At 48.3% G+C, this 23,306-nt stretch overlaps 1 protein-coding gene and 1 long non-coding RNA gene across 8 annotated transcripts in view; one reads left to right on the top strand and one right to left on the bottom strand.

Annotated features, from left to right (window-relative positions):
- The first annotated feature begins 741 nt into the window (after positions 1-741).
- NQO2 (N-ribosyldihydronicotinamide:quinone dehydrogenase 2) lies at positions 742-17,522 on the top strand. Of its 3 annotated transcripts, none has more exons than XM_045866459.1 (8): positions 742-979; positions 5,817-5,956; positions 8,198-8,362; positions 11,953-12,083; positions 12,897-12,971; positions 14,490-14,603; positions 15,510-15,611; positions 17,310-17,522. In XM_045866459.1, exons 2-8 carry the CDS (start codon positions 5,950-5,952, stop codon positions 17,439-17,441), a joined length of 726 nt encoding a protein of 241 aa, XP_045722415.1. In that variant the 5' UTR covers positions 742-979; positions 5,817-5,949; the 3' UTR covers positions 17,442-17,522. The 3 variants fall into 3 exon arrangements, with proteins under 3 accessions (XP_045722415.1, XP_045722414.1, XP_045722416.1); XM_045866458.1 differs by having other exon boundaries at positions 17,265-17,522; XM_045866460.2 differs by lacking the exon at positions 12,897-12,971 and having other exon boundaries at positions 745-979; positions 17,265-17,522.
- Positions 17,523-17,661: 139 nt separating this feature from the next.
- Positions 17,662-23,306, bottom strand: part of LOC123837512 (uncharacterized) — a 50,076-nt gene continuing 44,431 nt past the window's right edge. For all 5 annotated transcript variants that reach the window (XR_010413538.1, XR_010413535.1, XR_010413537.1 and 2 more), the window contains one exon: positions 17,662-19,987. This is a non-coding gene — a long non-coding RNA (uncharacterized LOC123837512). The remainder of the gene's footprint in view (positions 19,988-23,306) is intronic.

Genomic DNA, 23,306 nt, shown 5'->3' with positions numbered 1-23,306 from the left:
CTCACATGCAATTTAAGAAACAACCTAGAGGGGCATGTGGGTGGCTCAGCTAACCCTTGGTCTCAGCTCTGGACTTGATCTCAGGGTCGTGGAGCCTACAAAAGAGAAAGAAAAGGAAAGGAAAGGAGAGGAGAAAAAGAAAAGAAAAAAGAAAAGAGAGAAAGAAAAAAGGAGGGAGGAAAGGAAGGGAGAGAGAAAGAGAGAAAGAAAAGAAAAGAAAAAGAACAGAGACATCCCCTGTGCCCTTTATTCAGAATCCTGCAATGAGAACATCCAGCCAAACTACAGTGCAATATCACAACCCGGATACTGACATTGATACAGTCCCATAAAGAACATTTCCAACACCACAAGGGTCCCTGTTGCCCCAGCTACCCCCTTCCTAAACCCTGGCAACCACTAATCTGTTCTCCATTTCTATAATTTGTCATTTCAAGAATGTCACATAAGTCATACAGCATGGAACCTCTTGAGATTGGCTTTTTTCACTCGGCATAATTTTCTGGAGAGTCTCACAGGCTGTTGGGTTTTCGATCTTTTTTCTTGCTAAGTATTACGCCATGGACCTGCATTTTTTTTTAACTTGGATACCTAACCAGGGTTGGAGTAGGGAAGAAGCACAGAACAGGAGGGTTCCCCGCCACATGCAACCCAGGTCCAGGGCAGGGCCAGCGCCAGAGGCGTGGGGCGGGGCACAGGTCAGGACCGCCCGGGTGGGGGCGGGGCGGGGCGGGGCGCCGGGAGAGGGCCGGGAAGAGGGAGCGGCTGGGCTCTGGGGACCTGCGGGGGCCGTGCGGAGACGGCGCCAGTGCGCGCGGCCTTGCCGCACAGAGCGCAGTCGCAGCTCTCCGGCCGGCGGACGAATGAGAGTGCGGGGCCCCGGGGGGCCGGAACCTGGCGCGGACGCCGGGAACTTTGCTCCCGAAGGCGGAGGGCTGAGTCCTGTCGCTGCTTCTCCGGGGCCCGGGCTGCCCGCAGGGTGAGTGCCTTCCCTCGCCGGGGTGCGGGGGCACTTTCCGGGGCGCCGCTGTCCGCACCGCGGGCCATTCACCGTTTCGGCTCTGGTTTGTACTTACCTCTTACCGCGTGCTAGGTCCGGTTATAAGTGCTTAGGGGAATCGTCTCCTTTAATGGGCCCTCTGCCTTAGGAGGTCCGTGGTGTGATTACCCTCGTGTTAAAAATGAAACAGGGCAGCCCAGGGTCAGTTTGGACAGGGGCTGCCATCATTTAGGCCAGCGGGACACCGGCCAGGGCTGTGCTGGCCGCAGGGAGCCGCCTGTTTTGGCTCGTGGCAGTCTGTAGCAGATCCTAGAAAAATAATCTTAAACCTTTTGTCTTAACGAGAATATTAGCTAAAGAAGCACATGAAAAGAAATATGTATTAAACGAGACGTCGGCTAGCAGTGCTATTTATAGTTGGGGGGGAAACAGAAATACCTTAGGTGCCCAGTAAGAGAAATGGTCACAAATGGGCATGCATACATAGTGAGATGTTATTTAGCTCTTGGAATAACTGGCTCCAGAGCCTGTCTACATGGAAAGAGGTATTGGAAATGTTAACCTTAAAAATAAAAGTGACAGTTATTTAACTAGCAAAAAAAGGGGGGGCGGTTTTTTGGGGACTTCCAATCTGGGACAGGCAAGCTTAGGTAAAGCCATAGGTAAGTGCCCAGAAGAAAGGGGAGGAACGCTGGGAGAGGGGAGGTTGGGAAGGCTGTTATAACCAAAAAGTCCATTGGAGTAAAAAAGCCAGAGTTCCAAGTATACTGGCTTTTCATTGGCTGAGTGTGACCGCCTCCCATTGGCTGGGCTGTTGCTGGGGCAGGAGGAAACCTTTCTACCTCCTGCTCAGACCGGAGGTGCAAAGTGCATCTGTCACTTCCTCTGGGGGCTGCAGTTGACACCCCCCCCATAAGCGTGCAAGAGCTACTCCTGCTGGCCTCCGACTCCACTCCAAATGACCTTTCCTTTTATTAATTTTCGCAGAAATCGAATGACAACATTATAAAATAGTTTCTGGGTGCTGATTAAGATGAAATAATATGCATAAAAATATCAGAGCCCGATTGGTGTGACATACATAATTTAACAACCTGTTGACCTAAAAAAAAAAAACAAAAACAGTTATTTTACCAGCAAAATGAGTGTATTCGGGAATAACAGAGGAATTGCAATTTGGGACCTGCAGGCTATGGCAAACCATAGGTCAGTCTGGAGAACAAAGGAGAGGAACAGAGGAACATTATAAAAAAAAAAAAAAAAAAAAGGAGGAAGTTGGGAAGGGCTGCTTTGAACAAAGGTCTGTTGAGCCTGTTGGAGGAAAGCAAGAGTTCAGGGTGGTGATGGTTTCTGGTGGGCTGAGTTGTGATAGTTTCTCACTGACTGGACTGTTGCTGGGCAAGGAGGAAAAAAAAAAAAATCTTTCTACTGCCTGCTGGGGTTGTAAAATGACCTGTTCAGGAATGTGAGGTAAGCTGTGAGGGAAAGTGTGTGGGTGAGAGGTCCCTCTACAGGGTGTCCTGACTCCACTTCAAATGAGATTTCCCTTTATCAACTTGCACACACCACGTGGTTCCTTTTTCTTATTGAGCTAGGCAAGTGCCTCCTTCCTAACAAAGGAAACTTGTCTGTGCAGCAGGGTGTTAAGGAAGGGGGGCAGGGGGGGCGGGGACAGCTAGTAAAGAGCTTGGCTTGAGTCTTTCCTCTGATTTTGGACAAGTTCATTTCTTGGGCCTGTGTCTTACTCTGTAAAAATGGGAGAATGGACGAGATGTGGAGTCACAAACTCAAATGCTTCAGGTGGCCAGGTGTGTGATGTAAATCCGTAAACTGGGCCAAGCCGAACAGCAGGGAACGGTACATGCTTTGTCGTGGGCATTAAAATTAAAGCATTTTATCCAAACCAAAATGGAATCTCAGGGTAAGGTGTTCCCTGAGCCTGCAGTGACACTGATAACCTCTTAAAAGGTAATCAGATCCTATCATTCTCCTGCTTAAGATGCTCCAATGGCTCTCTGTTAGGCTTAGAATAAGATCCTTGCCCTTGTCCTACAGACCCCACCTCACCTCTATGACCACATCTCCCACCATCCAACTCTTTTTTTTTTTTTTAAACTACAGGCCAAACAGGCTTTCTTTTTTTTTTTTTTTTGGCTTGTTTCTTTTTTTTTTTATTCTTATGTTAATCCCCATACATTACATCATTAGTTTTAGATGTAGTGTTCCATGATTCATTGTTTGTGCATAACACCCAGTGCTCCATGCAGAACGTGCCCTCCTCAATACCCATCACCAGGCTAACCCATCCTCCCACCCCCCTCCCCTTTAGAACCCTGTTTGTTTTTCAGAGTCCATCGTCTCTCATGGTTCGTCTGCCCCTCCGATTTCCCCCGCTTCATTCTTCCCCTCCCACTACCTTCTTCTTCTTTTTTTTTCTTAACATATATTGCATTATTTGTTTCAGAGGTACAGATCTGAGATTCAACAGTCTTGCACAATTCACAGCGCTTACCAGAGCACATACCCTCCCCAGTGTCTATCACCCAGTCACCCCATCCCTCCCACCCCACCCTCAAACAGGCTTTCTTGAACACACTCCAGGCCAGTTCCTACCTCAGGCCTCCTACTTGCCATTGCCTCTGCCTGAACCTCTGATCTTTGCATGACTGAGTCCATATCATTCACATCCCTGTTCCCGAGATACTTTCCTGGACTATCCTATCTAAAATAGCAGATGTACCCCTGGCCATTTTAGTCACAAAGGTACTTTATTTTCTTATCACTATCACTATTACTTAGCATTATTGTTAGTACTTATCACTATCTAGAATGTTACGGTTGCCTTCTTTGCCTGCTGGTTTTGTCTACCCAGCCCCCGGCCGAGAGTATAAAGTTCCATTCTAGCCTGTCTTGTTCACCACTGTGGCCTCCCCACCTGGCACAGTACCTGGCCAGAGGGTGAGTCCTCCTACAAGCCGTGACCCAGCTGAATGAAGGCATACATTGGAATTGTGTCCCATTCACAGCGGTTCATGGAGAGTCAACTCCAAACGGCTTAACCACAGTTCAGAGGTTGCTCTCCCATATAAAGAAGTCTGAAGGTTGGCAATTCAGAACCATCTCACAGCTCCAAGGAAGCATCAGGAATCCAGGTTCCTTTTGTATTTGTGCTCTACCATCCTTAGTCCAGAGCTTCTACCCCCGTGATAACAAGATGACTGACCGAGCCCTAGCTACCGTTCCACAGTGCAGCTCAGAGGAAGGCCAGCGGCAGGGGCTGAAATGGTACCTCCACCCTCCTCACAACCCCCCCGCAGGTCAGCCCTTAAGGATATGTCCTAGGAGCCGCATGTAATGACTTCTGCTTCACCTCTTTGATCACCCCTGAGTGGAAGACTGGGAAATGTAGGGATTAGCTGCACACACTGACACCTGAATAAATTCAGGGACTGTTCGTAAAAAACAAGAGGGAATGTTGGGTAGCCAAAGAGGCAGATTCCTAACTGTTCAGTCAGTAGTCAACTTAAGCAAATGGGCAGGATTTAAACTCCTATTTGAGGTATGATGGTGTTTGGAGTTCCAACTGTCTGTCTGACGAGAGCTGTTTGCGCCCTCTCCAGTTTAAGTGTCCTGCCTGCCCTCAACTCACCTCCAGCCACAATTATGTAAACCTCTTTTTCTTTCTGTCCCTGGGACACCCAGCCTGGGCCAGAGCCCATTCCCCTGCAGCCCACCCTCGCTTCTTGGCAGTATTCTGCATACCTTAGCCCTTTACCTGGGGCTCCCGGGCAGCTGGAGGTATGGAGGGCCCAGGAAGAAGCTAATTCAGGCTCTGCTCCAGATTCCAGTCATGGCCACGGATAAGCCTGATCTCTGTCTCTGTTCTTCTTGTTATCCAATAAAGATGCACTGATAGGTGTTAAAGTTGTCATTTGGATACAAAATGCATCATACAGCATCTCCACACTGACCCTGAGTCACGGGCTCTGGGCTGTTTTTTTTCCGGCAGAGGGAGCAGGTTTGTTAGAGGTATTTTTTTTTTTTTTTAAAGATTTTATTTATTTATTTGAGAGAGAGAGAGCACAAGAGGAGGGAGGGTCAGAGGGAGAAGCAGACTCCCTGCTAAGCAGGGAGCCTGATGTGGGACTCAATCCCGGGACTCCAGGATCATGACCTGAGCCGAAGGCAGTCGCTTAACCAGCTGAGCCACCCAGGCGCCCCTGTTAGAGGTATCTTGTCTCTCCCAGAGTGGAGCCAATTTCAGAGTTGGCCTGCTAGGAGTGAGGATTCAGGCTTCTCTTGTGCCTTTGAGGCCTTCTCGGGAAAACTAACATTTTTCCAGAGCCTTATTATGTGCAGGCCACCATATGTATGTCTTGTCTGTCTTGTTCTTCTCAGCCATGCTGGGATTTGCAGACTGCAGTAGACATGGTAACTATGAATTTCTTAGCAACACTCCTGACCTTTGTCTCTTCAGCTGTGTTGATTATTGGGGGCAGGGTGGGAGCATGGAAACGTGGGAGAGGGAGGAAGGACACAGAGGCATGTTTCCTGCTTCTTATCATATCTCATTTTCTAGGACCTCTTCATTTTGGCTGCCTTTGTGGAAGGTTCTGAGTCCTCTCAAAAAAAAAAAAAGTCTTGGTTTTGGCAACCTGCCTGATTTGTTCTGAGGCTTAACTCTCCAAGTGGTTCCTTGCCCCTCAAAGCTTTTTTTTCAGACATGTCTGCATGTCCTTCCTGAGGCCTGCAGTTGGTACATTGGCCTCATCACCACTTCTCCCCCCTTCCCTCAAGTGTTTGTGTTCTCTTCCAGATTGTTGGCGTTCCTGAGGAGAGTGACCACAGCTGAAAGCCAGCAGCTCGCCACACTGAATCCTGTGCCCAGGATTAACAGCAGACCCTCCCTTTGGTAGTAGTCAGAGGGGAAGAATCCATCTTCTTAGAACATGGCAGGTGACTGTTACCTATGGGGAAGATAAACTTTTCTAAATAAAAATTTTAATTAGAAATTAAATATGTTATAAAAACCCAAACAACACTGAACTGTATTAAAACTTGTTTTGTTTTTAACATGAATCACTATTTGGAATTATTTTATTTTGTATTTTCTTACTTGTTTTATTGTCCATTTCAACCTCACCAGATTATAAGTTCCTCAAAAGTGAGAGCCATGCGTATCTTGTTTTGCTGTGCCTCTAGTCTCTGGAATGATAACCAGGCTATAGTAGTGCTCCATAAACATTTATTGAGTGAATGAGCCCCAGGAGTAACTGTGGTTTAAAATTCAGTACGACTTGGGGCTCCTGGGTGGCTCAGTCTTTAAGCGTCTGCCTTAGGCTCAAGTCATGGTCCCAGGGTCCTGGGATCGAGCCCTGCGGAGCCTGCTTCTCCCTCTCCCACTCCCCCTGCTTGTGTTCCCTCTCTCGCTATGTCTCTGTCAAATAAATAAAAATATCTTAAAAAGAAAAAATTCAGTACGACTCGGGGCACCTGGGTAGCTCAGTTGGTTAAGCATCTGCCTTCGGCTCAGGTCATGATCTCAGGGCCCTGGGATTGAGCCCCGCATCGGGCTCCCTGCTCAGCTGGGAGTCTGCTTCTCCCTCCCCCTCTGCTGCTCCCCCTGCTTGTGTGTGCTTCTCTCTCTCTGTCAAGTAAATAGAATCTTTAAAAAAAATAAAATTCAATACGACTCAGTTTTTACTCTTGTCCCTTCTCAACATATACACACACACAAACACCCATAAGCACACACAAACACACACACCCCATGCTGCAACTTTTTTTTCCTCTCAACAATATGGCATAAAAAGTCTTTCATTTCAGAATATAAAGTCAACCTTATTTTACGCAGTACGGTGTAGACTAGGGCTTCTCTGAACCTCAGCACTGCTGACATCCTGGGCCAGTAATCCGTTGGTGCGGCGTGTCCTGTTTGGTGCAGGATGTCTAGCTGCACTTACGGTATCTGTCTACCAGATGCCAGCAACACCTTCTCCCTAGCTGTGACACCCCAGAGTGTCTCCAGACATTTTGAGCTGTCCCCGTGGGAGGCAACACTGCCCCCACCTGAGAACCACTGATGTAGATGTTTCATTTGTGTCCATTGGTAGATTTCCTGTGTCACCAGTGAGTCTGAGAAGTTAAAAACGTTAACCTTTAACCTAACTCATGGAATCCAACCTTTACATCCAGTTGAGTGCCCAGAACTGTTTGCTTCAAGCTAACATTGGTATCCTCCTTAGGGGCCTAAAATGAAAAATTAAAATCAAGAGTTCAAACATTTTAGTCTTAGACATTATTTTTTTTTTTATTTAAGATTTTATTTATTTATTTGACAGAGAGATAGCAAGAGCAGGAACACAAGCAGGGGGAGTGGGAGAGGGAGAAGCAGGCATCCCTTGGAGCAGGGAGCCCGATATGGGACTCCATCCCAGGACCCTGGGATCATGACCTGAGCGGAAGGCAGACACTTAACGACTGAGCCACCCAGGCGCCCAGTCTTAGACATTATTACTAAGGGCTAATTTAAGCAGATGACCAAAGCCGCCTCCCAGAAGAAATCAGTACGTGATCTCCCAGAGTCTTCGGAACGAGGGAAATGTTGCTTCAGAGGCTGTTGGTATTAATGGCACAGCCAGGACCTGTAAGACCTGACTCAGAATTTCTTTTGTCATCAGCCTTGCCACCCAAAGCGGGGCTCCATCTAGGCCCTGCCTCCCCCCCAGGTTAGGGGTCTGATTTTCCCGATCTTGTTTACTTGTCCCATTTCAGTGGGCCTAGAGGAGAAGGAGCAAAGCTGTATGTCCGTAGCTGATGCCTGCCAAAGTAGGGTTAGCAGGAGAGATTAGTTATGGTAGCTTTCAATTTTGATGTTCGTCAATGGGGCAGAAACCTCTGATAGAGAAAACCCACGATAGCTTGGGCTTTTCAAGAAATTTGTGGTGTGGTTTTTGAGGAATCCTTATTTGCCCCATTTTACATTTGTGCATTAGTAAACTCAGGTAGCAGTGAGCTATGTTATAACTGGAGTCTTAGGAACGTTTGTTACGTTAAAACTGTCACCCATGACAAAGGTTGGTATTTCTTAGCTTGAGCCTATGATGCACCTACGCATTTCATTGTTATCTTAGTCTTCATGGAATTTTGACAAAGAGGAATTGTTCTTCAAGAGACATCATTTGTTTTCTGATACAGGCAAGAAAGTGCTCATTGTCTATGCTCACCAAGAACCCAGGTCTATCAACGGCTCCTTGAAGAAAGTGGCAATGGAGGAGCTCAGCAGACAGGGCTGCACCATCACCGTGTCAGACCTGTACGCCATGGACTTCGAGCCACGGGCCACCAGGAAAGATGTCATCGGTGAGTTGTGGGCTAAACGGTTGGGTTTTTTTTTTTTACTTTTTTTTAAAAAGATTTTATTTATTTACTTGAGAGAGAGACAGAGCATAAGCGGGGCGAAGGGCAGAGGGACAAGCAGACTCCCCACTGAGCAGGGAGCCCAATGACGAGGGGCTCGATCCCAGGACCCTGAGATCATGACCTGAGCTGAAGCCAGACACTTAACCAACTGAGCCACCCAAGTGCTCCTGGTTTTTTAACGTTCTTCTTTCTAGTTTTTTAATGGAAAAAAAGTTTTGAAAAAACTCACCATTGCACATGAGACCCAGTTCTGAAGTCAAAGGAGTCCATCCCTGTCCCCCAGCCACCCGTGTCCCTGCCCGCAAGGTCACCAGGGTGCTCACTTGTCTCTGTGTCCCTCCAGAGACGTCTGTGCAATGGAAAGCAATTATGGGCATATTCTCCATTTTCTCTCCTTTGCTTCAAAATGGTAGCATATTTTACATGTTTTGCGCATTGCATTTGTTTTTTACTGCCCAAAGTATTCATTGTGTGGAGGTGTCATAGTTCAAGTAGCCCCCACTGAAGGGCATTTCAGATCATTCCTGATCTTTTCCTATTACAAACAGCTGCAAGGAAGAATCATGGCCATGCGTCTTTTCCTACATATGCGGGTGAGTCTAGAGGTGGAATTGCTGGTCAGAGGGAAGGTGCAGTTTTGATTTTCATAGATAATATCAAATAGTAAATGGACCAGTTTACACTCGCACCAGCATGTTTACAAGTGCTCATTTCCTCTGCATGATCAATTTTTGATAATTGCCAGTCTGTCAGGTGAGAAATGGTCTCCCAGTATAGTTCTGATTTGCCTTTCTGTCACTGTAAGCACTGTCTTTGTGTTTATGTAAGAAGCATTTTCTCTTTTTTCCAGCTGCATTAAGACATAATTGACAAAAGTTATATATATTTAAGGTATACAACATGATGGGGTTTTTTTAGTTTTTTCCCCTAGTATTTTTTTTTTTATTAGTTTCAGAGGTAGAGTTGAGTGATTCATCAGTTGTATATAACACCCAGTGCTCATCACATCACGTGCCCTCCTTAATGTCCATCACCCAGTTACCCCATCCCCCCCACCCCAATCCCCTCTGGCAACCCTCAGTTTGTTTCCTAAGATTGAGAGTCTCTTATGGTTTGCCTCTCTCTGTTTTTATCTTATTCTATTTTTCCATGCCTTCTCCTATGTTCATCTGTTTTGTTTCTTAAATTCCACATATGAGTGAAATCATATGATAATTGTTTTCTCTGATGGATTTATTTCGCTTAGCATAATCCCCTCCAGTTCCATGCCACCTTCACTGTGATTTAAATTCCCATGTACATTTGATTCTGTTCTATACTTTGTATTCTGTTGGTTTTTTTTTTTCTAACTGTTATGGATTCAGTACCACATGGCTTTAATTATTTTGGCAAGTGATAGAATATCTGATAGTATTAGGTCTCCATGTTTGCCTTATTTTCTATTTTTTCTAGCTAATTTTACTTTACTTTTCTATAAAATCTTTTGAATTAACTTTCCAGATTCAAAAAGTAACCAGATGATATTTTTATTGAGATTCCATTAAATTTACAGATGAACTTTTATTATGCTGATGCTACCCAGGAGAATGGTATGGCTTTTCATTTGCTCATGTCTTCCTTTACAACCCTGCAGCTCTCTTTACAAGTTTTCTTCATGCAGATCTTGCATAATTCTTGTGAATTGGTTTTTGTTTCTCTCCGTGAAGAGGGCGAATCTCTGTCTCTGTGCCTGCGAGTGTATGTGTATCCAGCCACGCCTGATTTTCTTACTGTTTGTAGTAGATTTCAGCTGATTCTCTGGGGCTTTCCTGATAGACAATCAAATCATCTGCAAATAGTGATAATTTCACTTCGGCCTTTCCAGTATTTAATACCTTTAATTTCCTTCTGTTTGTAATTGTGTTTGTTTTTTTTTTATATGCCAAGGCTTTATTTTGTTAATGATAATCCCAAGATTTAATATTTAATTTTGATGGTAACAGCTGACATCCTGTATCTTCTTGTCTTTCTTCCGTTTTAATAAATCAGTCAACAGTTTTCACTTAAGAAACAACAGAGCAGGGGCACCTGGGTGGCTCAGTCAGTTAAGCGGCTGCCTTTGGCTCAGGTCATGATCCCAGGGTCCTGGGATCGAGCCCCACGTCGGGCTCCTTCCTCAGCGGGGAGCCTGTTTCTCCCTCTCACTCTGCCTGCTGCTCTGCCGACTTGTGTTCTCTATCTTTGTCAAATAAATAAATAAAATCTTTAAAAAAAAAAAAAAAAGAAAGAAACAACGGAGCAGGGACTGGGAAAACAGACTCTTACGTTAAGGAGCCACTGGTTTTGAAGTGGATGAGTCTGTTGAAGGACTGTGGATTCAGTTGTCCTTTCAGTTCTCTCCACGCGGCTGGGGGTTTGCCTGCTCCTCTCCAGACCCCGTGTGGTGGGGTGGGGTTCACACCTGCTCCCACCTCTGCTGCTACCAAGACCTCTGTGGTGTTGCACTCGTCACTCAGCCTCTCTAAAGTCTCGCTTTCCTCTTCGGTAGACTTGGACTTATACTTACCAGTTGCTATAAAGATAGAAGAGGTGATGTGTGATGGAGCATAGCACCTGATAGGTAGGAGGTCCTCAATAAATAGGAAGCTATTATTAATGCTGATTAATGCCTTTGATGAATCCTTTTGGTTGACAAGATCCCAATGGAAGGTGTAGATCAAAATAACTTCTCTTTCGTTTTAGTTGCCGTGGGCAGTGCTGTAAGTTCTAGCCCAATCCCCCTCCTCCCACCACCCACTGCTGCTGCCTGACGGAGCCCGTCCCCCCACACGCTTGCTCTTGAATCCCTGCTGCTACAGTGAGCTCGTCCACACCCACTTCAGAGCATTTATGTATTTCCCTGCATATGCCACATGGCTCACTATGTGCAGGAAAAATTCAAGCTCCTTAAGAAGGCTTACAAGACCTGGCCCATCTCTCTACTCACATCACCGGCAGCCCTCCTGGCCTTTCACCCATTGCCCTGGAGGTGCTCCTAGTAGCCCTTTCCTGGGCTGGCCTGGTTGTCGGACACCCTGCCTTCTCTGTGTCTTACGCCCAGAATGTCCTGTCTCTTCTCTCCAAGGCTCCAGGTGGCCTGGTGAACTCCCAATCCATCTTCAAAGCCTGGTTTACAAAGCTCATCACTAACCCAAACAAGCAGAGCTGGGCACTGTTGTACTGAGTTAGACCACAAGCATCTTGATTCTAAGACAGGAGGCTTATCTGGCCGTAACATCAGACTGAGCTACCTAACTATTGTTTTGTATGTTAATCATTTGGTTATTTATCTACTCTTACTGGACTTTGAGTCCCTCTGAAGGTGAGAACAGTAGCTTCCTCTCTTTTTATTCCCATGGCCTGACCCCAGGGCCCAACACCTGGTGGGGTCTCAGTGAATGTCTGGCGACTTGCTTTAGGGAGTCCAGGTAACGGGGATGCTAGTGGGATTGGCCAGGATGGGCTGTGGATGCGCATGTGAAAGCGTGAATATTTGGCCTGTTCTTCTCCAGGTGCTCTCTCTAATCCCGAGTTCTTCAACTATGGGGTGGAAGTATATGAAGCCTTTAAGAAGAGGTCTCTGGCCAGTGACATAACTGACGAACAGAAAAAGGTTCAGGAAGCTGATCTAGTGATATTTCAGGTTTGTTTTGCCTCTAATTATTATAACAAATTAGATTTATTCCATGTACAAGCACTTTCCAAATACTGAGTCGCACACTTCTAGAAATGGTGTTAATGTTGTTAGCACATTTGCACACTTATTTATGTGTAGTTGGGTAAGGAGATCTGTGTAGCCAATATTCATTAAAAATCCTGACTCCCAAGTAAATAGTAAGGAATACCCCATTAGCCCAGCAGTCCAAGAAACATCTGCATCACGTCCGGGGGATTGCCTTCATTCCCTTCTGATCCCCACCCCACACAGGCAGAGGCTGTGTGAAAACCAGATTTGTCCACATGAGTGTTTATCAGGGGAATTTGGGCCAAATGTAACTCCTGCCCTAAATGTCCTAATCAGAGAGGAAAGTCTTCTTTTGATTCCTTCCTGTCACTGGTTGCCTCCCCAGCCCACCTTCTGTGTACTCATTCACAAGTTGCCCCAGGCCAGGACTCCCTGGGTAGAGAACTGGCCCAGGACCCTGCTTCTGTGGGCTCTAGCCCCAACTAGACAGCCATGTGTACCCACAGAGGGAATTGTGAGCCTGGCAGCAAAATAAACATGCTTTTGGGGAGCTGTTGGGTTGACAGAAATCCAAGTGAACTAGAAACAAGGAATTTATTCTCAGGGCCCTGGTCCCTTGGGTCTCCTGGAAGCCAAGGACAGGCTAGTTGGGCTTCAGGGACCATGGGACCAGAGGCTTAGACCCCTCTGCCCTCTCCCTCTGATTCTCCTCTGCTGCTCCTTGCATGCCGGCTCTGTCCTCTTGCTGCACACCGGGCCTGGGGGCTCTAGATTTGGAACCGCCAAGATGGGTCCGACTGGTCCCGAGTGTCTCAGTTTCCAACACAGCGTGAAGGCAAGGAGACGGTGAGAGAACAAGACCCCCACGTGTGGGGGAGGGGTGAGGATGCAACCAGTTTCCAGGTGAAACAACGTGTCCAGAAGGGAAAGTTCACGAACCCTTCACAAAATAACCCTACCCCTTTGGGCGGAGGGAATGCTTCAGCCCTCCTCTTCCGCCCCGCCCAGGCTACCTCTAGACACCCTTCCTGGCACCATCCCTTTCTTTCCCAGGCAACCTGGAGCTGCTGTCTGATCAGAGTGCGAGATGTTCTTCCATCCTAATTCCACGTGGCTGGATCACGGTGCCACAGAGCTCACTTGCTATGTGCTTTGTCATGTCACAGAATAATAGCCACACCAGGACAGTGGGGCCGTATCAAAACTGGCCAGCAGTCTCGGTCCATGGTCCAAGCAGAACCATACTTGGCCCTCTCGATCTTCTCTTCCTGCCCCTTGGGGCAGGTGACCACATGGAGCCCGGCTGTCCATTCTCCTTGCTTCTGCACTTTTGCAGCTGGAGAGCTAAAGCGAGCCAAGGCCAGTTCCTTCTGTAATGGTCTTTCTTTTTCCCTACTCCATCTCACAGCTCTTTTCCCGCTGCCTTCCCTCTTTTCCTGGTACTTTGCTCAGAGGGTCTGCATTATAAGCTTATTGTTTTTCATTCAACACTAATAAGAACTTCATTCCTCACTACTACTTAGTAGTGATCACAGCTCCCCATCACTCACTGAGCATTTACTCTGTTCTAAGCACTGTATTGTCATGGAATTCTCCCTGATGCTGTGACCTAGTAACTTGTACTAGCCCTAATGGCAGATCAGGAAGAGGAGGCACAGAGACGTTAAGTAACTTGCCAGCATCGCACAGCAGTGGGTTGTGGAGCTTAAATTTCAATGCCAAGTCCTGTGTTAGATTTATAGCAAAAGCACATGGAACATGGGCTTCCTTCTGCCTTTGGTAACAGATTATTATCAGTGTTCATCTCCTATCATTGATGATGATTCTGGATATAGTGTTAGGGCTTCTGTGGAGACCAGAGTGGACTTTAGGTAGATCTTACTGCTGGTGTGTAGAATCTGAGGATAAGGCTTTAGTTTGTGTCAGAATCTGGAGCTTCTCAGAACTTAACTCAGTCTGACTTCCAGAAGGCAGCAACTCACCCCTGGGAAAGGGGCAAAATCTTTTCCACACCCTTCCTCTTGTGCCCCTTGATTGGATCAGTCACAGGGACTGCTGCCGCTGAGCCAGTGTCCAGCAGAACTTCCTAGCACCACCTCGCCACCTGCTCAAGGACCAGCCTAAGGGGCTGTCCCTGGGGGACACAGAGCCACCTGTAACAGCAACCAGGACCATGGTCAGCTCTGCCCCCCCACCCCACCATCACCCTGTCCACACTGCATGTCCCTGCTTGCGCCGCTCCCCGGCTATACTCGCCTGCCCAGCACCCGAGAAGAGGAAGACAGTGGGATTCCTTCTGGATCAGCAGATCTGCAACCTGAGGCAGCCCGCAGCATCCGTCTCTCCCTGGTCTTATGTCCCCAGTTCCCGCTGTACTGGTTCGGCATGCCGGCTATCCTGAAGGGCTGGATGGACAGGGTACTGTGTCAGGGCTTTGCCTTTGACATCCCAGGATTCTACGATTCTGGTTTTCTCAAGGTACGTACCCTGGGATAAGGATCCCTGTGTACTGGTGGGGGGCATCTCCTCGAGTCCTATTTGGAGTTTGCTTTTTTATCAGCAAATAGTGATTGAGCCACCAACGGTGTGCAAAGCCCCGTGTGCTGTACTTGGGTAAAAAAAGCAGTTTCTGAGGTCATGGGGCTCTTGTCTGGTGAGGGAGATAGACGCATCCACCACAAACTACACGAGTGGCCAAGAAGGGCATGGAGTTGGTGTTGCGGGAGGGCTGCAGTGGGCCCCACGGTGTCAGCTCCGGCTCGGGAGAGGGTGTCTGCACTGTGATGCAGAATTGAGCCGTGGCTTCACAGCACCTCACCTTGCAGCTTCTCGTTCCTCCTTGAAAAACAGGATAACATGACCCGCGTGTTGCAGGGTGAGCATTGCATGGAACCCGGTGGGTGCGCCGTGCACAGTCACAGTAGCTCTGAGTTTCTTACTAAGTTCATTCCTTACTGAAATAAATAATGTCTTAATTCTGAAAGCCTCAGAAAGTAAGTGCACGTAAGGAAACCATAGAGTCACATGTTCCGTCGTGGATGGTGAAGTAAGGCCACCATTCCGTGAGAATGGTCCTGGGCCAGGGGCCGTGCGCTGCCTCGGTCGCCCTCACAGCAGCCGCGGCCGTCGGCACCTGGGCCTCGCCCGTCCGCACCCGGCACCACCCCCTGCTCTTTACCAGAAGTCGGGGCGCACCAGAGCCCTGTGTTCACTCGGGCCAGGCCCTCCCCTGTCCCTGCCGGCTGTGGCTGCCCCCCTGGAGCCGGGCATGCCAGAGGAGTGTTCTCACATGTCCATCCCTGGAGGGACTGACCTCAGACTCTCCCTCCTGGTTGGTCTAAACCTTGGGGCCGGAATCACAAGGATTTGTTTGCTCCTCCGCAGAATAAATTGGCCCTCCTCTCGTTAACCACGGGGAGCACAGCCGAGATGTACACGAGAACCGGAGTCAGCGGAGATTTCCGATACTTCCTGTGGCCCCTCCAGGTACCCCCTGCACCCCCCACCCCCTCCGCTACCCCTGCAGCTTCCCCGGGTGTCAAATAAGATGTGATGTAAGCCTGAAACCCAGACCATTTTGACTCCACCTGAATACAAGAAGTCAGAATGTTTTGCCCTTTCAAATGCCTTACATAGCACTGAAAAAGTGGGCCAATAGGGAAAACACATATTTATTATAACGATAGCCTTTGAATTTGTTGCGTGGAAGCTAAGCCGAACCTGGTTAGCTGACGTCTGCTCCGTGGTGGCCCTGCGTGTGTGCCGAGCACCGGGGGCCCCGTCCACACCGACTGGCGGCGCTTTGTGAAGGTGGCATCCCAAACCCTGGCAAGAGGTGCCCCAGGGCCGGCAGTCCAGATAGTCTGACACCTCCCACACGTGATGGGTTCTTGGAGCCAGGGGCTGTGCCCCGTCCCCAGAGCCCACACCCCTCCCCGGGTTCCCAGGACTCTGGCTCTGCTCTCTCAGGTAGACACCGTGCTGCCTCTGTGCACCCCTGGGCCGTTTGTGAAGGGCACAGCAGGGGGCAAAGCATATGCAAGCAGGCTGGGGTGCCCCCGGGTGAGGCACCCCTTGCTGAGGGACCGAGCTGGGCGTCGGGGCAAAGGAAGCAGGCTCTGTCTGGGTCAGGCGGCCACAACCTGGCTTCGAGCTTCCAGAAGACTCAGAAACCTAGATGCAAACCATTCTTCCAGGCTGTTATGAAGCGACATTTGTCCAGGGAGGAGATCACATATTTAACAGTTTGTGAGCTTGCTTTAAAGATGTAGACAGTGACCCCTCATAGGGCAAGCCTGGACAGAGGTATGGGTTTTAAGGGAAGAAGTGCAGAGAGGGGAGAGTGATACTTGTAATAAGAGTTGTCTTTGAAAGAATAGTGATTCGATTTAGTGATGTTCTGCAGGAGAAAGTGATAACTTACAGGGCTGAACTTCCCTCGCCACAGGTCAGCTAGTCTCCTAGGGGTCATGAGCCAAGCTTAAATTTTTCTGGTTTTTTAAAAATCTTTATATATTCCTTTCAGTTTTCAGAAGTATATATTATGAAAAAAGAATGTATAAAATATAAAAATAGAAAGTCTTCTTAATCCCCCCTTAAAAGTAATTGCTTTTAATAATTTGATGTATTTCCTTATGGCCCAGACCTATTTTTATATGTATATTTTTTATTATCAGGGTTATTTTTGTTTTTACGTAAATGGTATACCACGAATACTGCTTCAGATTTCTTGTTATTTTTACTGGACTCATCTTGAACAACCATACGTGGATATACATACACTATAGCTGCAATAATGTCACATCATTCTAGAATAATCCATTGTATGAATCTACCATAATTTGCCTAATCAATCAAAACCATAAGGTTTACTGTCTGAGTCAGAAGTGAAGATTACAGATGCATTTCAGTGAGGATCTGAAGTTTCCAGTTGCCCGAAGTTCTTCACCTCACTTGTCAGGGCCCGCATCTTAAGGTTACAGGGCAGTTCAGTTGTCTTCGGTGACCTAGTAGCAGTGAAGTTGTTCTTTTATTTTTTGAAGGCTTATTTCAGGTCATTTCCCCCCTTTAGTTGTTTACCTGAATGACACAGAAAGGATTCGGCTTCTAATCAGCTCTCTGCTCTCTCTGTGGCTGCAGCATGGGGCACTGCACTTTTGTGGATTTAAAATCCTCGCCCCGCAGATCAGTTTTGCTCCTGAGATTGCGTCAGAAGAGGAGAGGAAGGCCATGGTGGCGTCCTGGGCCCAGCGGCTGAAAACCATCTGGGAGGAAGAGCCCATCGACTGCACGCCTCCTTGGTACTTCGGGCAGTGACGCCTCGCGCCTCATCCACGGCACGGGCACTGCCTGCACCTGTGAAGAGATGATCCCGTAATAAAAGGAAATTACAACAGAGTGAGCTGGAGATAGTTAATGTCCGGTAGGACCGGGTGTCCTACGGCCGATCCAGCATTTCAGCCATCCGCTGGTTACCCTGAATTCTGTTCCCACGAGGGCATTATTCATCCGGGCTTGCTTTTCTCTTCTGATGTCTTTCCATCTCCCTATGTTCAACCTTTGTGGGTATCTTGTTCTCAAACAGTCCTCCTGGCGTGGCATAGTTTTTTCCTTTTGTTTTATTTCATAACTCAACTTGGGAATTCCTGTTTTTTCGTAGGAAGGTTGAATATTTGATAGCCACTGTTGTAGTGCTGTGTTTGGACTTTTTTCTTCCATCTCTCTCTCTTTTTTTTTTTTTTTTTTTGTACGTGCATGCATGATGGCTTTGAAGTTAACCCATTTGTAAAGTCACTGCATGGGGGTTACCGTGAAAGTCTCCCAGCGCCACTCTGATGCGTTCACGTGACACTACTAATAATTACCCTGAGTGAAGGTGCCTGTAGCAGGAGGGGGTCTCCCTGAAATCAGGTTTAAGAGATTAAATCTCCTCCTCCTCCTCCCCATCACTTCCGAGGATGGAGCCACTGCCTGTGCACAGGGGCCGTCCTTCCTTAACGTCCCCAGTGCCACCCATAGTCCCCTTGTCGGACTGGCCGCACAGCTTGTCCCCGGACTCTGCTCATCACACTCCTTCGAGCTGGCACCCTCATCCTTGAGCAGCCTGTCCCCTGCTCCGCCGCCGCCTCCCTCTTCCTCAGCATCTCCAAACCCTTTTCCATCTGCCTCTTCTTTCTCCTGTTTTCTACCTGCTGCATCATCACACACTTCCCTGTGTGCATCTCCTTCCTCCTCATCTGAATCCCCACGGCCTTCCCCACCAGACACTCCCTCAGAGCCGCCATCCCCAGATGCTCAGCTTTCAGGACCGTTCCTTCCTCTTTTTTCTCAACACCGTTTTCCTCTAGTTATTTTTTTGGAGCCCTCTTCAAAGTCCTTTTCAGAGCAATCCTCCGATTCTCTTTTCAAGACGTCTTCCTTTTCAGATTTTCAGGGTCACCTTCAGACTTTTTTCAAAGCCATTTTCTTCGGAGTCTTTTTTGAGGTATTTCGAGACTGTTCTCATCACTTTTGGAACTGCCTTCTTCAGATTCTTTTGGGACCATGTTCTTTAGCATTTTTTTCAGAAGCATCTTCAAAATCTCCCCATCTTCTCATTTTTTGAATATCTTTCCACGTCTAGATTCTTTACATGCCATGTTAGTTGTGGCTTCTAGAGCATTCATCCTAGATGTGCTCGAGTGCTCTGGAAATGCCTTACTTTAGAAAGCCTCGCCTTTTGGAGCAAAGATGGAAGTTGAACACAGAACACCTCCATTGGCCTCGGGACACTGAAGAAAGACTTCCCTTCTCTCAGCCGTTCCTCCCTCACTCTTGGGGTCTTCTCAGCCTGGCTATCTGTAGTCCCATCCCATGTTTTGACAGGGAATCGATGGCCACCAAACACCTTCCATCGAAGGTTTGAGTACACAGATAGTTTCCTCAAGACATCTGGGTGTCTCTCCAAGAGAAGGAGCTTCGTGACTGGCCCAAGCTTTGAACAGTCTCCAAGGTTTTCTCTGACCTTGATCAGCACCAGCTCAAAATCCATGGGATGAAACATTTTGGTGATGAGCACTCCCCCTTGGGGCATTCCACAAGCATTCCAACAGTCCAACTGCTTTTATTACAGAGCCAGCCCCTACCTGTGGTCCTCGCACCTCTTCCTTGCTGATGCCCCCTCTTCCCCTCCCGTTGAAACTGAGCTCCCTCACTATGCGATTTCTAGCTTCTAATTTGATCTTCATCCAAAAGCATTATTGCACATTCCAGAGTCCCTCTTCAAATAACTGCAAAGCCCATCTGCTTTAAGATTCCCTTGGTTTATCTTTGTAAAACTTGACCATAAATTCTGTCCGGGGAATTCATAATCATGCCAAGTTAGAAGCTGTATAAAGGCCTCCACTGTGATGTCGGTAGGCAAACCGGTTGCCTTTACGTTTGTAGTTCTGTCTTCAACGTGAAGCCTTTCTTTTTTCTCCTCTTTTCAAGATCAGTGGGTTTGAGGCTCTTTTCCGCAGAGGTTTCTTAGCATTGCTGGCACCTCTCGGATGTTGGCCACGGACCAGATGTGCCGGCGCTGAGAAGCTGTACGTGGCCCGATGCGCGGTGATCTCACACCAGCTGCCTTGCCCGGGTGCCAGCCAGCCGCTGCCCAGAAGATTGGCTTTCTCCGCTGGGATTCTTGCTGTCTCTGTACAGTTCATTCACAGTTGCTCATTTGCAGATTCCTCAGCCAAGTACACTTGACCTGTGAACGACATGGGCTTGAACTGCAGTCCACTTACACGTGGATTTTTTTTTCCATAAGTACATTGGAAAAATTTGGGGGGAGTTCCAACAATTTGCAAAAACTTCCAGGTGAATCCTGTAGCCTAGAAACGCTGAAAATTTTAAGAAAAATATATTATTGTAAGAATATAGTAAATGCATATAGAAAATATGTGTTAGTGGACTTTGTATGTTATCACTAAGGCTTCCAGTCAACAGTAGGCCGTTAGTAGTTAAACTTTGTGGGGTCAGGAGTTGCACACAGACTTTCTCAGGGTGTGGCTGGTACCCCCAGCCTTGCATTATTCAGCTATACTTGCTGCCTGAGTTTCCCACCTAGCCCAGAGCAGGCTCCAGGTGAGCAAGAAGGGGCTGGCTCGCTCCGCCCTGCCTCAGCGCTGCCAGTCAAGGTTCAAGGTCTGGTATCTTTTTTGTTATTTTCGCTGTGCCCGGCTTTCTTTTTTGGCACTATTTCCCCATCAGACTCTGCCTCTGGAATCTCTCAAAGTTGCTGATCCTTGGAGAATTCTACTTGACTGTCTTCTTGGCACCTCCGATTCAACGTGTCGTCACCGAGTTCGTCCCCCTACCCAAACCCCCCTCACCACCCCTTATCTCAATAAGTGGCAGGAACATTCCTCCGATGTCGGGCCCCAAACCTGGGCCTCACCTGGACTACCCCCAATCAAGCTTCATGTCTTGCTGACTCCACCTTCTACCTGCGTTTCATTTGCCCATTATTTCCATCCACAGTTCTACCATGCTCATCCAGGATACCACCTTTTCTCGCCTGGATTATTGCAACAACCACCTAGCTAATTTTCCCTTATGCATGTCTGTCCCTTACAACCCATTTTCTACAGAATGCTTAGAGCACTCAAAATTTTAAGTGTGTGCGCGTGCGCACACGCACACACACACACACAGCTTATGCCATTCTTGAGGCCTGTTCATCCTTCAGGGGCTTCTCAGGGCTCTTAGGAAATGTCCAGAGTCCTTGAGCTGGTGTGTAAGGTACAGCATGTGACCCTCTCTCCTATACAGGCTTTCTGGCTACTCTGTCTACATCCCAGCCATACTGGACTTCTCACTCCCAGTCTTGGTGCAGGGGCTGCTCCCTCTGGCAGCAGTGCTCTGCCCATCTCATCGCCCAAGCCACCTCCCATGTCACTTAAGGAAGCCCTCCACAACCCCTTGGATGGAGCTGGATGTCCTGTCCTATGCCCTGTACTTCTGCCTTAAAAAAAATTCTCAGTGTGCGGCACCTAGATGGTTCAGTCGGTGAAGCGTCTTGACTCTTGATTTCAGCTCCGGTCATGATCTCAGGGTGGTGGGATCGTGCCCCACACTGGGCTCCATGCTGAGCGTGGAGCCTGCTTAAGATTCTCTCCCTCTCCCTTTCCCTCTGCCCTCCCCCCTCATGTGCATGCATGTGCTTGCTCGCTCTCTCAAAAAAAATCTCTGTGGTATTGTGTTTACTTGAGAAACACAGGAGGACATTTTCATACACATTTCAAACACTGGAGGCATCTGATTAATGTTTGTCTCCGTCACTAGACTGTTGGCTCCATGAAAGCAGTCTTAGACAAGACTGTGTCAGTGTGAGGAGCCCCTACCCCAGGAGAAATGAGGTCTGCACCCTGCCCAGGGCCCCAGGTTGGATCACAGGCTGCAGTCTGGCTCTCAGCAAGACCAGCTTCCCAGTGGTGAGTGTGCATCCCTGTGCACACCAGGTAGAAGGAATGCATGGATACCTGACTGGACCTCATCGCTCACTCCCTGGTTTCTCTTCTGCTCCTGTGCTTGCTGAAACTGGCCCCTGGCTCTTGATTGGGGTTGTCGTCTGGGGACGACCAGCAGCGCCAGGAGAAATGCCCTGGAGGCCGTCATCTTTGTTTTCACTGATGCCTCTGGGATGCATTCGGGCATCATGAACTTGGCTCCTCCTCCCTCATGCCCAGCGGGCTGCCGCTGCCGCAAGCATGCCACGTAGACAGGGAGCAGCGCCAGCCTTTAGAGCCTCATCCTGCAGTCTGCGTGGGGTTGCTGGACCCCAGGATTCCTCAAGGCAGGAAGCAGATGCCACACTGCAGGTCGCTGAAGACCAACTCTAAATGTCAGAGGGTGGATCTCTAACCAACCAGGGGATGCTGCCTCTTCCCACAAGGGGGTTAGAGGACCAGAAGTTCAAGGGGAAGACTCCTCGCTGTCTTCCCAGGTTCCCGAAACCCGACTTCCCTGGGAAAACTTGGCCTCCCGTATGCCAAGGATGTTAGTTCTGCCTTCCAACCAAAACTGTTAGCACTTCAAGGGCCAGGACCTTATTATATAGCTCATTAGCTCCCATAGCACTGAGTTCCCTCAGACATTGCTGAGTTTTGAAACCTCATTGCTGAAAGACTTAAAGACACACTCAGCATCAGCAGGGCAGTGGGAATTGCCGATGAAAGAAAAAACAGGAAATGACCGCAGTCACATCTAAGGCAAGACAACGTTTTTCTTAGGAGCGTGGGGCCTGATTTGGATTCGGGAAGTTCTCTTTGGTTGTGCAGAGGTAGGTCCCACACCTAGTTTGGGTGGAGGAAAGAAACTTAACGTTGCTCGATGTAAGAAAAGTGTCAGGGTATTCGGAGTAGTTCTGGCAGCTGGAGAGCATGGGAGAGGGCACTAGGCACAGTCTCAAGAAGGGCACCTGAAGCCCCGGAAAAGGCAGCAAGATGGGGATGGAGGAGAGAGACGGCGCATGCGCGAGCAGGTGGGTAGTGGGAAGACGGAGGAGCCTCGGTGGGGCAGCGCAGCCAGTCCCAGGCTGCTCTCCGATCATCCCCATCCCATGTGTGCTCCCGTTAGTCTGTTTGCCCTGAAAGGAAAGTGCAGGACTAGAGGGCTTGAGATCGCTAGGATCGTAGCGGCACAAGGGCACGCTGTTGGCTCTGCGCTGCCCAGAGCGCCCTGGCAGCAAATAACAGGAGCTAGAAGCACAGCGGAGCTTTGACCAGAAAATTCCACCTACAGGAATGTAGTCTAAGGAAGTACACTGAGAGTGAACTTAATTATCTAAATTAAAAGTTTGCTTTTTTAGCAATGCTCTTTATAGTAATGAGTAATAGTCGCTAACATGTATGGATACTTAATATATGCCAGGGGCTGATATAAATGCTTTACATGTATTATTAGCACCTCTAATCCTCGTAACAGGCCTATGAGCAAGTACCGTTGCTGTCTCCACCTCACATCTGAGGAAACCGAGGCAAAGTTAGATGACGACACTTGCCCGAGGGTCACAGCTATAGAGAAGCAGATGTGGGATTTGAACCCAGAGCATCTGGTTCCTCTTTGGAAGCAACCTAAGTGCCAGGGTAATGATGAAGAACGCCATGGTCATCCACAGAGTTACTAGGATGGCCGGGGTCACAGTCACCTTTGCCTGTC

The sequence above is a fragment of the Mirounga angustirostris genome, unplaced genomic scaffold, assembly GCF_029215605.1.
Source record: "Mirounga angustirostris isolate CCGP_5_RB_7025 unplaced genomic scaffold, mMirAng1.0.hap1 SCAF_8, whole genome shotgun sequence".
NCBI classification, from domain to species: Eukaryota; Metazoa; Chordata; class Mammalia; order Carnivora; family Phocidae; genus Mirounga; species Mirounga angustirostris.
The sequence above is the reverse complement of the archived record's forward strand: the minus strand, read 5'-3'. Positions and strand labels throughout refer to the sequence as shown.

Excerpts from the sequence above, each read along its gene's own strand:
- NQO2 (XM_045866458.1), top strand. Across the intron at positions 8,363-11,952 it reads CACCAGGAAAGATGTCATCG|GTGCTCTCTCTAATCCCGAG; the intron begins GTGAGTTGTGGG and ends GTTCTTCTCCAG. Across the intron at positions 12,972-14,489 it reads AGCGTGAAGGCAAGGAGACG|TTCCCGCTGTACTGGTTCGG; the intron begins GTGAGAGAACAA and ends TTATGTCCCCAG.